This window comes from Hetaerina americana, unplaced genomic scaffold (genome assembly GCF_022747635.1).
Source record: "Hetaerina americana unplaced genomic scaffold, ioHetAmer1.1.p SCAF_5, whole genome shotgun sequence".
NCBI lineage: Eukaryota > Metazoa > Arthropoda > Insecta > Odonata > Calopterygidae > Hetaerina > Hetaerina americana.
In genome coordinates this window covers 89343086-89356892 of record NW_027287095.1, presented here as the reverse complement: position 1 = coordinate 89356892, position 13807 = coordinate 89343086, and the positions used below count along the sequence as shown (strand labels likewise).

Genomic DNA, 13807 nt, shown 5'->3' with positions numbered 1-13807 from the left:
TTTACCACTAGGACAACTATTGACCCTTGGGGCGTAAGCAAAAAATGCCACAGACTGACTTGTTTATTTATGCTCTCTTTGTTTCATGTTTATGCTCTTACCCTCTATTTTGTGTTTACTAAATTTAAATGGAGTTAAGAGCAACATTATAAAATCAGACTACATGTTATGCTAGTCCAATGAGTAAAAATGGAAAAATTTGGTTTCAGAATCTAAATATTAGATTCTATACAAATTCATATCAGAAAACATACATGTATATCAAATCTCAGTAATTTTACACTTGGTAATAGCACTTGCTAGAGGGCTAAGGCAAAGTGCGCGTAGAAAGAAGCACATATACATATTTAGACCATATATGTGCATGTTGCCTCCAAGCTAGGGTATTTCTTCCAAACTTTCCCAAGGAAGGTCCCTCAAGTAACGTTTGTTGCATTAACTGACGGACTATTTACTGGTGAACCACTTTTCAAGTCAGTTCAATGAATCTTCAAATCCAAAACAGATCCAACATTCTTAGGAGAATCAAGCAGGAGCAGAGACAAAAAGTGGACTGTCAGCCTTTTCCCTAGCAATGTGAAGTTGAGAACTGTGATAGATGGGAATACATTATGTAAGCAAGGAAAGAATATCAAAAGGTTAGGTAAAGATCAGTGGAATGAAGGAAGTGTGCGAAATTGAAGAAGGGTAGATTTTAGTGTTGGTGCCAAGTTTTTTTCTTAAGAGAGGCTAAGAAATGTACCGTTGTTCAAACTGTATCCATCCAGAACCTAACTTAAACTGTCAAATAAACAAATATATTTCATTATTTCAGTGTAAACTCAGACTCCCAACTTATAATGTGCTGATCATGCATTAAGTATAATTAAAATACATGTATTACTGTTCAGCTACCCTGATGAAACACATTAAAGCCAACTAAATTCTATTCAGGTTTAACTACAATGGAAAGCAATTTTTAACGCCAACATTAATTATTTTTTGCTTTATTTTACGGAATTAAGGCACAAAACAAATACATAAAAGATGCCACATAATGAGGATGGGAGATGATAAATATTTCATTGAGTGATGCACAAAATATTTGTTTTTACCAATTAAATTAATTTTATTACTTAAAAAGTATAAACTAATATTTAAATAGAAATTATTTCACATAAAAATGCAATGATTGGTTCTAACAAGAACCTAAATAACACTTGAGACAATTTATGCACTGTTGTGCTAATTTATCCTTATAAGATTTGGTATCAAGTATTTAAAACAATAGGAATGAAGCAGAATGCATTCTACAGCACCTGCAGCTGTAATGCGTATCACACTTTATTCAATCCTTCATTGGTGTCTTTCTTCCAATCACAACTGATGTGTTGACCTTAGAAATGCTTGCAATATCAAACAAATTTAATTAATGGCTAATTTATATCACTGGAAATGAATGCCAAATAGCTGGTATAAATAATGGAAATCACCTGATAAGTAAGACCCATGATTTTCACTATCTTCCAATTTAATGCATTCCACAAATTAGGAAATAAAGCAAATCCATCACAGCAAATTGAAATAATGCCCACAACAGTACTGTATAATATTCTATAAATATAAAAAAAATGTGCATTAATTTGAAAATGAAATGAGTTAGGCCTGGTTTAAAGGATAGATATATTATGGCTACCAAAAAATGACCTATATTAAATTTGTTTTTTTATTGATCTATATATTTTTTTAATTTTGCAGATTCAACACAATTATAAATAATTTATTCAGGGAATTAAAGTGAAAGCAATTTTTTCACATGAAAAAAACCTGACTTAATAAGAGAATTTTTGTGCATATGCTTACACTAAGCATTAAATAAATGATAATAATTTCACAACTACTAAAGTTATGATAACACTACATGTTATCATAACTTTTACATTGCATTTTAGTCAGCAGTCAGTTACCATCTTTACCTTTGCCAATCATTTAATACATCCATCTCTGTGCATATTTTTTACAATTCATATCTGCCACCTGATCTATATTTATATATCAATAATTTTAAAATTGTTAGAAACTCAAAGTCTTTCTCAAGAAATTAAACAAATCTTAGTAAGCTTCTGTGGCAGAAATTAGCAGTGACTCAAGATAGAAACATTAGATAATTATGCCAGCCGGTGCACAGCCATAGGAAAGTGAAAAACTGATCAACAGGATTATGGGAGAATATGAAAGCAGCAATCACCAAATACAACACACTTTCTATTTCACAATCATAACAATTTCTCTGCATTGTAATAAAACGCTTTCACATTAAGACAAAACAGTCTTCCTGTTTCTTTTGATTGGAAAGCATAATAAATTAAAAAACTGCAGCCCAACAGTCATGCATGAGGAAATAGCCAAACCGCTGTATGTATTCATCACAAGCTTTATCCATTGCTCAATTAACTTGCCCCTCAATTAACTTCAGTGACAGGACTGAGAAGGATAAAAGCCATGTATCTTACAGAAGAGAGAAGAGTGAGCCAACATATTTTCCCATTCGATAGCACCTGTCCAAAAACTTGTACATTTCCGAAATAAATTTGCTCTACAAGTTGTCTCCTCTTCCCGTACTCTGTTACAGTCCTCAACCATTTACACATACACACAACCACTAGCGCATAAAAATCAATAGCTGCTATTCAAAACGTCTTCCGATGGATGGCCCTCTGCCCTTCTTGCTCATACTCTCTTTTCGACACCCACATCCTCTTGAAGGTGTCAAGGGAAGCCAAGATTGATCCTCCAATCCACGTCGAGTAGAGACGTTCCTGGGGAGCTGATATCTACAAAAAAATGCCAACAAATAAAACTAGGGTCTAAAATGATGGGTGCATGCATCTACAATTCACCATACAAATGAAATGGCAAAATATAATTAGTAATTCTAAGGTTGCTGTTGAAAATGGTGGCTAATTACACAATTAAAATGCCTTGTACTCTTCATTGGCTTTATTAGTAAAACCCTGACTGATTTCCACATAATAAGGCACCATTGGGCAACTTATAGAAGCCAATACTATTCTGACTTCAAGACTAAAATGTTCACCCCTCTAGAGTAGCTTGCCTCAGCAGCCACCTCAATGAAGAATGGACCAGCATGTTGACTACTTCTTATCCCATTTAACTTGTCTGTTGTGGGAGACCCTAACAGGATCAATGATCATCTCATTTAGATTAATAAGCTTATGGGTACTAAAAAACATCAAATACCCTATGATTTCTGTTCCCTGCATTTCTCTATTTTTTAAATTTTAGACCTAAACTCAGAAGCATTGATGAACTTTTTCTGTGAAAATTGCCAACTTCTAGTGAACATGGTGAAAAAATTCAGTTCAACCCATTTCCTTTAACACAAATTTAACTTCAATCTAGAAAATTTTGCGGTGAAATCACCTTTTACCTTAATTGTACTTATTAAACATGGTATTTTATAATGATATTCGATAGAAGTATCCCAAATCTGAAAATTACGCCAAAATATATTTTTTTGGCTATTATGTACAAAAAACAATTTTTCATAACTACATCAAACTTACAAATTTTGAATGGCTGTAACACCCGAGGGATCAGTCAAACAGTGGTGAAATTTGCTAAATAGACCATAAAAAGACCAAATTGTTTGAAATTTAAGAAAATCTAATATGGTAAGCTAAGTCATTAAATTGTCAGATTGGGAGGCATAGGAAGCCCAGGCACTCAAGATACATTGGTTTATTTTGCCAATCTCTGTTTAACCTGAACACTGAATGCAGATAGGGGACAAGAGCATCTTGGCAGAGATATGGATGTCAACCATTCAACCTTCATTCTGGCCCAACATTGCTTTACTTTAGCGATCTAAAGGGAGCCAGTGTTGTTTCAATGTGGCTAGACCCTTGTCGGAGATGGTCAGCTCTTTTCATTCTTTCAATATGATTTGGCCTACAATAGCCATCCAGTCTTGTTCAACTTCATTTCCTTTAACACCTCTTCTATTTTACAATCACGTGAGCCATTGGTATCCTCAGAGACATCATATGTTCTATGTTAAAACTTGCTGACCTGTTAAAATATCTTCACAAAGTAGTTACTCTTAAGTATTCTTTCTAAAATCCCTAAATTCAATTTCTTCTTTTCCCAACCCATCTTTGAAAATGTGAACTGAGTTTCCCTTCTTACTTGCAGACCGTTTTTTCACTTTCCAGCACAGCACTCCAATTACACCTGGCCTCCGTAAAATCTCCATATTCCAACACTCATCTTTCCACCATGTTTCATCCACCCCATTAGTTTCTCAGATTCGCCAATTCTCATTCCCTCAGTCCCTTTCATGTGGCCATCAAAATTTTCAACAATCGGCCACCAGGCATAAAATCAGCTCCTTCTAATGGTACATTTAAGAAATATCTCAAGCATTTTCTGATAGATAAATGCTATTGTAGCGTGGAAGACTGACTAAATATTTGGGACACTGAAACAGTTGATTGCTTGTTCTCTGATGGCCTATATTTTACTTTGTTAAGTCATGAGACCAATTAATATTACTATTATTTACACATTTGCCGCCAACATAATTTGGTGAAATAAATAATTGAGCAATTTCTCTCTGTCTTTATTAGCTGGGCTTTTAACAGTATATCAAACATTTTAATAGCCTTATGCCACAGAGGATAGTATTAGGAGCGATTATAATACCAACAGCACTAACAAAGCTTCTGGGGGCCATCAGGGTACATAAAACTAGTTACCATATCTAAGTTGTAGCCCATAATGGGGGGGGGCAAAACAGTTATAATTATCCTCAGTTAAGAAATAGAATAAGATAAGGATATTTGGGAATCTTAAATTTTCACCAGAGGTACAGAAAATTGCATTTGTTTGGGGTTGATTAAAAATGATAATCAGTTTAAATTCAGATAATAACATGGTGGCTCATGATTCAGCTGTGCTTGGACTAAATTTATAAGGCCAAGTCGCTAGAGACACATTAGAAATTAGAAAGCACCTCATTTGCTAAAATATATGCCATGCACTATTTTCCACAAGATCATGGGAAATGACTTATTTTGTAAAATGTGAATGAATCTTTTGCAATAACACTAAATTTCTCTAACACAGGAGCTAAGATCAATACAGTAAAACTCTGCACTTGCTTTATCGAATTTCACATTTTCCTACAATTTACAACCTTTCTATCAAGTCCCATACAATTTCCTATTTTTCCAATGCATGTGGAGACCCATATTTACACCATTTCATATTCAGTTTTTCTGCTATTTGCCCCAAATTGCGATCCCACGGATTCGACTTCCTTGGACTTCCACGTCTTCCAAAAACTCATAAGTTCCCTGGGTGATCAATATTTTTCATCCAATTATGAAGCAATTATGGCTTTAGATGAGCACTCAGTAGCATTTCCAGAAGAACAATACAGAGTCGGGATAATGGCACTGGAACACCACTGGATGAAATGCATTAACATTTAGGGTGATTACGTTAAAAAATGAAACTTTTTCGGAAACATAAATTGTCATTTTCATCATCAGGATGAGAACTTCTCAGATCACCCTCATCTGTAACTTGATTGGGAATTTTTTCATCTACCACTGAATAATGTGCACTGATTATATTTTCAACTGAATGAACTTTTCTGTATGAATGACAAGTGCGATACCGGAAGGAAACAAGTTTCATGCTAAAATTACGATAAAATAATCAACGGAATTACCGTAAGGACAAATTATAGGTATGAAAAATAAATCTGAAGCTAATTCACAGTGAATTCATGTTCACTACTTTGTGGATACCCAGTTTCTTATTTTAAAAAATTGTAAAGAGGGCGAAAATTCCCAATTATTCATGTTCCCTGAAATATCATAATTCATAAAATAAGAGAAACCATAAAAAAAGAAAGTGACCCCAGCCTGGAGCATGATATGTATCTTTTTTTTGCATGTCACCGCTGCCACTCCCACTATGTATAGAATGAGAAATCAAATGCACCGAGTTTCATGGCATTAAAATTTAGTGGCACGATGACCCGGTGGATCAAGAATTCAGCTACTGACCAATTTCCTTTTAACATACATCTTCATTATACTCTTAGGCCTCTACTCGTGAAAATCCATACATTCAAGTTTTCACAACTTCAATTTTATCCAAGTTCTATATCCTTACCTTAATTTTAATATCCTTTGGAGCCAACTTTCTGATTTCCGCCAATAACCTATCTCCAAAACTCTGTAAATAAAATTAAGTAGGAATTCAGTTCAAATGAAAAATGAATTCATGAAATGAGAGCCAAGTTTTACATCTTCAATTGTAGTTTCTTCAAAATAAAATGGAATGTAAAACCAACCCTGAAAAGAGTTGAGCCGCCAGAGAGAACAATGTTTTGGAATAACAGCTTTCTAAGATCCATGTCACTCTTCTGAATTGAAAAGAGCAGAACTTCATGCAAACCCTCGTATTCCTCCCCAATTAAATCGGGACGGAAAAGTACTTCTGGTGCACGGAACTGTGCAGGCCCAATCTGCAAGAAACACAAGCAATACATTGGAAATTAGGTCAAGTCGGTGAGAAGGCTATGGAACTAAATACACACACCAATCCACGATCATTACCTTACCCCACCCCTTCACACAAATATGTCCTAGTTCAATTGTGCATCACTCGCAAAATAACAGGTCAATAAATACATCCAAAAATAGGTATATGCTGAGCATCCTCGTGAGAGAATGGTGAGAAATAACTTCAACTAAAACATACAAAATATGTACACATTTTCACAAATATATTGTACTAATAAAAATATTACATATAAGTATAATTACTATAATTATACATAATCTACCAAGTGAGGTAGGTTTTGGATGGACACAAACGACCAAACAGCACAGGGACAATTCCCTTGCCTCTCCTAACGAACCAACCACGCATCCTTATACTAATTATTAATCCTTTCCATGGGAAGGGCATCTTTAGACGTGCGCCTGCGGTGATGGTGAAATGGGGAACGTTTATAGACGTGCCACACAAAATTATTTTTCCCCCTTGGGAAATGCATCTAGGGACGCGGTCTTTCGGATCTAGATTGTACATGGTTCTGCCATCTACTGTAACTTTTTTCAACTCGATGGTGTAAGTAGTAGACGCAATGGAGTTCTTTACTTTTGTGAGAGTTTTACGGTATTTTCGAAACAAAGGCACCCTTTGCGGTACTTTTTCTCTCACATACCCATGGTCACTTTTCTTACAGTAGTGGATTTGGTTTTGGTGTGTATGTTTGGTGGATAGAAATCTTTTTTTGGTGCACCTTAGCAGTTCTTTCATTCAAATCACTAAGGGCGTACATTGAGTGCTTGAATTTTCTTTGATTTCCTCTTTTTCGAGTGGAAATTAGAGCCTTGAGTGCCTTTTGTGTTGACTGCTACATTATTCAGAGTTTTGTTTCTTCCGTTTAGCAGATAGGTGGGTGTTACCCATTACTAGGTGTTCCTAATTTGTGATACCCAGGTCTTGAATTATTTGACCCTGGATGTGCTGCTCATTTTTTGCATCCATCATCGTGCTTTCCATCAGTGTGCAGTCTTTTTTAGCGACTGTGTTACTATCTCATCTAACTTTCCATCTATGCATAGCTTATAGCTTTCAGAACTCTATTAGTATTTTTTGCTTCTTTCATAGAATTTGGTGGAGGAAAGGAAAATCATTTGAGTTTCCGTTCGGATCTCATTTATCGACTACTAAGTAAATACAGAGGAGCAATTTTCCAAGTGCCGAGAAAAAGTTCTAAATTAGACCCCGCATTGTGATTATCAGGTAGGTATTTCCCGGACCTAAATTCACCAACTGTGACTAAAAAACATTCACACAAGAGTTGTGTAGCGTGCTTGCCACATAAGCAGTGGAGGGAAACAATGTACCGCTTAAGAGAGTGCAACATTCCACTCTGTGCAGCTCCGTGCTTCCACACGTACCATACTCAAGCACAGGACTAGGACAGAAATGCAAGTGTGTACATGTGTAAATAAATATTAGAACAAACTACATTCATTGGTGTTCAATAAAGAAGAAATTGCTGTATCGGTAAGAAACCATTGCTTTCATTTTTATTGCATGAAATTAGCAAATTTTTCTTAAAAAAATATGGCTCATACATATAAATAATGAGAGAGAAATTTCTTTTTTTTTAATTTCCCTCAATAACCAATCAATGATAATATATTCCAATAATAAAATAAATCATTTATCCACGGATTAAAAACTCCGCCAGGAAGTGGGACTAGTAGGAAATTTGTCCCCATTAAAGGAGGTTAACAATACAAAATACTACATAAATTTAAATCCATGGTGGAGAAAGTTTGAATCATCATGAATACATATTGTAAGCCAAAAGCTTTTTGGCAAAATAGAAAAAATTGTGCATTATTTTCCACAATTATAAACAAAAGAATAATGGATTTTTGTGATTAAAAATGTACTATACTAGATAAGAGAACCATACATTCTTGGATGTTCGTGAAAATATAAATTTATTTTACTACATTTGCAAATAACTCTTTAAAAGGAAACCATTCTCACATGAGAATATACTCTAATAAAAATCATCTTCCAAGAAAACGAGAGTGTAAAAACGCTGTATCCATGGTACATCTATTAAACAACATCCGACTCAAACTAATGTAGACTATTAGTATAAGGGTGATGTGGGTGGTAGAATTAACATTTATTTCAGTTGTAGGCAGAAGAGGATCACTAAAGGTTTAAGTTAGAGAATATATGTAAATACATGCATAATTAAAATCCAGGTGCTACAAATGGGCTACAAACCTCCAATGTACTGCCGTCAGGAAGCTTATAGGGAACCTTTTCTGTCTCCAGTGTCTCCTCCTTCTGGGGATTGCTGGCCAAATAGCAGGCTCGCTCTTTGATTGTGCGGACAATTTCAAATTCGGCAGTAGTCCTAAAGTTAAATCCTTCCTTGCGAAGTAATATCCTGTAATAAATTAGGAAATGAATTATTAAAACTAATTTAATTATAAAAACGACTAGAAAACCTACAAAATACGTCAATTGTATCCAGGTAAATTGGTCATTACGGAAGCATAAAGGACATAATAAAAGTTTCTGCACAAAGAGAAGCCCTAACATTTTCATCCAGCAATATTTTAAAGACGCCATCTATGAGACAATAGGCTACCAATTATTATTTTAAAAATACTTCTAACTCAACATAAAGATATCTTAGTTCAATTACGAGAATAGAAGAATGTAATGTTTTAAGAGTAGTTCACAAGATGTTACATTCCAGACTTGAAATGTTACTGACTATTCGGTGATTCTTGCAGAAACTATGCATTTCCCAATGGCGATTGATCACATCTCTTTGGAAAGAGAAAAAAAACACAACAACAACCACAAGGCAGCCGTCTTCTGCAGAGACTCAAGACTTCATTCCCTTATCTACGGAATAATGCAAGTCTTGTTACTTAGGACTTTAGAGCAGTCTTTTAAGATACAAAACCTTTTCCTTAAGTGAAGTGACTTCCCAACTTGCCTCTTCACAAATACCCCCAATCCAAGTACAGCTATTTCAATAATATATTTTTGCTATGAGGTGGAAGTATAACACTTTTTTTTTCAAAATTTTTAAAATGCATATAGAATTACAAGTGTAATTTAAGATCGTTATATCACTATCGGATCGTGGTAGTTCAGTGGGTAGAGCGTTGGACTACTGACTGGAGGGTCCTGGGTTCGATTCCCAGGCAAGGCACTCTGGGCACCTGCAGCTCCACCCAAGCTATGTGATTTTTCAGGATCAGATCATAACCAGCACAGGGAAAGGAACTGGCCCCCCTACCCTGATGTGTGAATTTCACACGCAGTCGGGCTTAGTCCCGGGGTAACTCTACCATCACCTACCAAACCGACCTTCGGGTTGATTACTGTGTTTATGGTTTTTATATCACAATCATACTGAAGACAATGAAAGATATTTATGTTTATGTGTGACTAAAATATATAATGACTCACAAAGGGAAAAATCTATGAGAATTACAAGGCATACATTTCATGTGTCTCATGTCATCATCTATTTCTTTAAAAGCAGATTGAGAATAATATTCATAAAAAAGCAATTGCCTAAGTTCAATAAACATATAAAAACTACTGTTTATCACGGAAACAACCTGGACAACATCAGCATTTGTTGGGAATTTAGGATTGATAATTTATCTCACTGTCTGTCAAGATGGGCAACATAATAGTCAACACTTTTTGGCTACCAGAGTCGATAAGATATCTGTGAATAGGTGAAGTCAACACCACTCATGGGGGTTGCTTTGTAAGTGATGGTTTCTGCTTGGCAACTGTGATTATATATATCTTAGAACTGTATATCAGAGGGGATATGAATGACTGGATTGGTGCAAGTTTGGATGCATCCGCAAAGGTGATAGGGCCATTTGGTGAACCTTGAGTGAATTATAATGGAGAAAAGCTGAAGTGTTTGCATGCATAGAAAACGGATGTCTTGAATACAAAATTTATACAAAAAATTATTAGAAGAAGGGAGAATTTTTATTAGGAAAAATGCTCCTCAGCTAAAATATAAGAGAGACACTCTTTTCTAACAATGGAACAGAAGTTGAATCAAATAATTATGGCGATATTTTTTTCTGGTGATGAACAAAAGAAATACATTAGTGACTTATCAGGTTGATTTTTACAGATTGTCTATACTTAGTCTTGAAGACACGCTTAAATGAGTACCACAATGTTTCGACTTAAATAATAAAGAAAACTTTTGTTTTGAGTAAAAAGCAGTACCTTAAGTATCTTGTGACATCTCTTCCTGCAATATCAACTCTCATTATGCTGTGAGGCATCGCAAAGCCTTCATAAATAGGGACTGAATGGGTTACTCCATCACCCGAGTCTAAGACAACACCTGTAGTTCTACCAGTAGCGTAACTGTAATTAAAAAGAATTATATTAATTTAAATTTATGTACCTGGAAACAGAACTCTACGTTGTAGGCAAACACAATTTAACACTCAGCAACAAAGGCACACTTCTGCTTACAAGGTTAATTTTATTAATAAAGCAACTCCCTTTATCAATTTTGGTGCTTTAAGCATTTTCATTGTATATCAACACAGACTGCTAATTGTGATCAAATACCAAAACTTACAGACTAAGCACTGCTTGCATCGACACAAATAACGCCGGTACATTGAAAGTTTCGAAGAAAATTTCTGCAGCCTTCTCTCTGTTCCTTCGGGGGTTTAACGGTGCCTCTGTGAGTAATACCGGATGCTGCGAAATGGTACAGGAATTATACAAAGTCAAGTTGAGTAAGGTAATAATTTTAATTGAAGTTGTAATTAACAATATTTAACTCTAACCTCCTCAGAAAATGTTTGAAGTTGATCTTTGCTGTAGATGTATTGCCATATTCGTTCCATGTCATTCCAATCCGTTACAATGCCATGTTCCATTGGATATCTAATACTAAGAAGGCCTCTATGCTCCTCAGCTTTCGGGCCTACAAACAGGTCTCCTTCTAAGGCCCCAGCCATCACCCGTACATGTTTTGGTCGACCAATACTGGAAATATTTCAATAACGTTACAATCACCGGGTCCAACGGTATAAGACAGAGAAAAATAATGGATAAAGCCTTACTAATTTGGGAATCTGCATTTCGGAATTTGATCTCCTGCAAACCCAGCTTTAATTACTCCAGAGCCCTAAGAGGAATTTTATTGACATAAATTAACTATAATTTATTAAATCAATTCACCATTCAAGTTCAGCGGATATCGAACATAATCATCAGTGATAGCGAAAAACCAACAAGGCTCGGTTTCACTGTCGAAACGAACGCCAATTTGTTTGTCTCGCTTTAAAAGGATGCTTTCTATTCTACAACATGGCGATGATTCTATGTTAAAAGACTTGACAGCAGAGTTGCTGCCCGCCAGATTTAATGGAGTAAATATACACCGTATTTTCGTGTTATGCATAAACTTACATTGTCAATAACAACTGGCTGATTTACAATAACATCATACGGTTCCATAGCCAGACAGTTAGGGAGCAGCGGACATATGAAGACGAAAACCGGAACTTATCTTCAGTGATGTCATTTCCGCAATTTGATGACATCGATGCGAATAATAAGAGGGAAATTCAAACTCACAGTACCATTGCAGAATATAGGATTCCATACATAGTATCCATTATAGTAACAATATCTCCAGTCTATAGTAGCAATATCTGAATAAAAATCATTCTAAATTATCTTCTCTTGAGATTTTCTTTTAAACATAACCATTGATCATATTATAAAACATAATTTTAACTAGTGTTTCTTGGTAATTTACATGCCAGATAACAATCTATTTTGCCCTTATTGCATCTTACTTTTCAAATTTCATTATTAACGCGATCCCTGGGCCAGCCAAGCCTGCTCTTTGGATAAAATGGTCACCACAGATGGTAGCAGATGATGATCTAGTTAATGTACAATAGTAATATTTTTCTGCTGCTTCTCATGAGGCTGAATTTGTCACTGTATAATCTTATCAATAACTTGAGGTAGTTACTGTGAAATCCGATTACTATGCATGATGGTTATAAGAATAATCATCTTTGAACTGATACATTTTTTTGGATAATTAATTACAACAGAGAAACTTTTCACACCAACTATGAAGCACTAACACCATCACAGCATGAGCCACATTGATGCCTCATGAATTTGACCTCGTGAGAATTTTTAGTTCCTCCCCACGGTATGATCCATTTACAGTTGTGTGTGCAATTATTACATGTGGAGATACCATTCCATGAATATTGAAAAATGATAAGACCATAACTTTTCCAGCGTCAGCCAACATTTGCTGTTGTTGGTGATGCTTGAGATTTCAACAAAGAATGTTTACTGTCTGCTCTCAGGATATTAATGAAGCAAAGTTTCACCAAAGTGATAAGTCTTCAAAAGTAGCTCATCTTCTGGTCACATCAACTACAACTGTAAGCAAACCTGAACACGAACAACCTGATGTTTAGGAATCACCATTCTGGGAAACCCATTGCACAGAAATGTATCTTGTTTAGTTTATCTGATATCAACATGTGGATGGCAGATTTAACTAAATGCTACGGTATCAATGACAAATTAGTAAATTAGGAGTCATCGATGGGTTGTGCTCAATAGATGTAACTTAATGACTTAAGCTCACAAGTTAGCAGCAATCTCAGATTATTTGAGGATGACACAATGGTATACAGGGTAATAACAAGCCCATCAGATGATGAGCTACTCTCTCGAGACTTAGCACAATATCAGATTGGTGCAAGGAATGGAGATTACTGCTTCATATATTCAACCATGCACTTTTGGAATTTTGGAACAAAGGAAGTGATGAACAGGATAAAAATTATGAAATAAGAGGGTTCAGTGCTAACTAGGGCCAATCAAGTTAAATATTTGGTGGTAGTTCCAACACCATGCCTTTCATGGGGAGCACATATCAGGACAATATGCAGATCTGCTTTAAATAAACTCGGCTTCATTACAGCGGTGGTAGGGAAATGTAATGACAAAGTAAAAGTGAGGGGCTATTTTGCTCTCGTTAGACCTTATTCGGAACATGCCGCAAGTATTTGGGATCCTTGGGGGAAAACTTGGCAAAAAGAGTTGAAATAAGTCCAGAAAAATATCTGCCAAATTCGTGAAAAATTATTATCATAGACAAGCCTTTCACAGGAATTAGGCTGGGAGCCAC

At 35.4% G+C, this 13807-nt stretch overlaps 1 protein-coding gene across 1 annotated transcript; it reads right to left on the bottom strand.

Moving 5' to 3' along the window:
* Positions 1–990: 990 nt before the first annotated feature.
* On the bottom strand, positions 991–12155 carry Arp1 (Actin-related protein 1). The gene is made up of 9 exons (XM_071592363.1): positions 12049–12155; positions 11700–11764; positions 11421–11622; positions 11207–11331; positions 10843–10986; positions 8842–9007; positions 6368–6541; positions 6187–6249; positions 991–2813 (listed from the first exon to the last, which is right to left on the bottom strand). Exons 1-9 carry the CDS (start codon positions 12094–12096, stop codon positions 2670–2672), a joined length of 1131 nt encoding a protein of 376 aa, XP_071448464.1. The 5' UTR covers positions 12097–12155; the 3' UTR covers positions 991–2669.
* Between the last annotated feature and the right edge of the window lie 1652 nt (positions 12156–13807).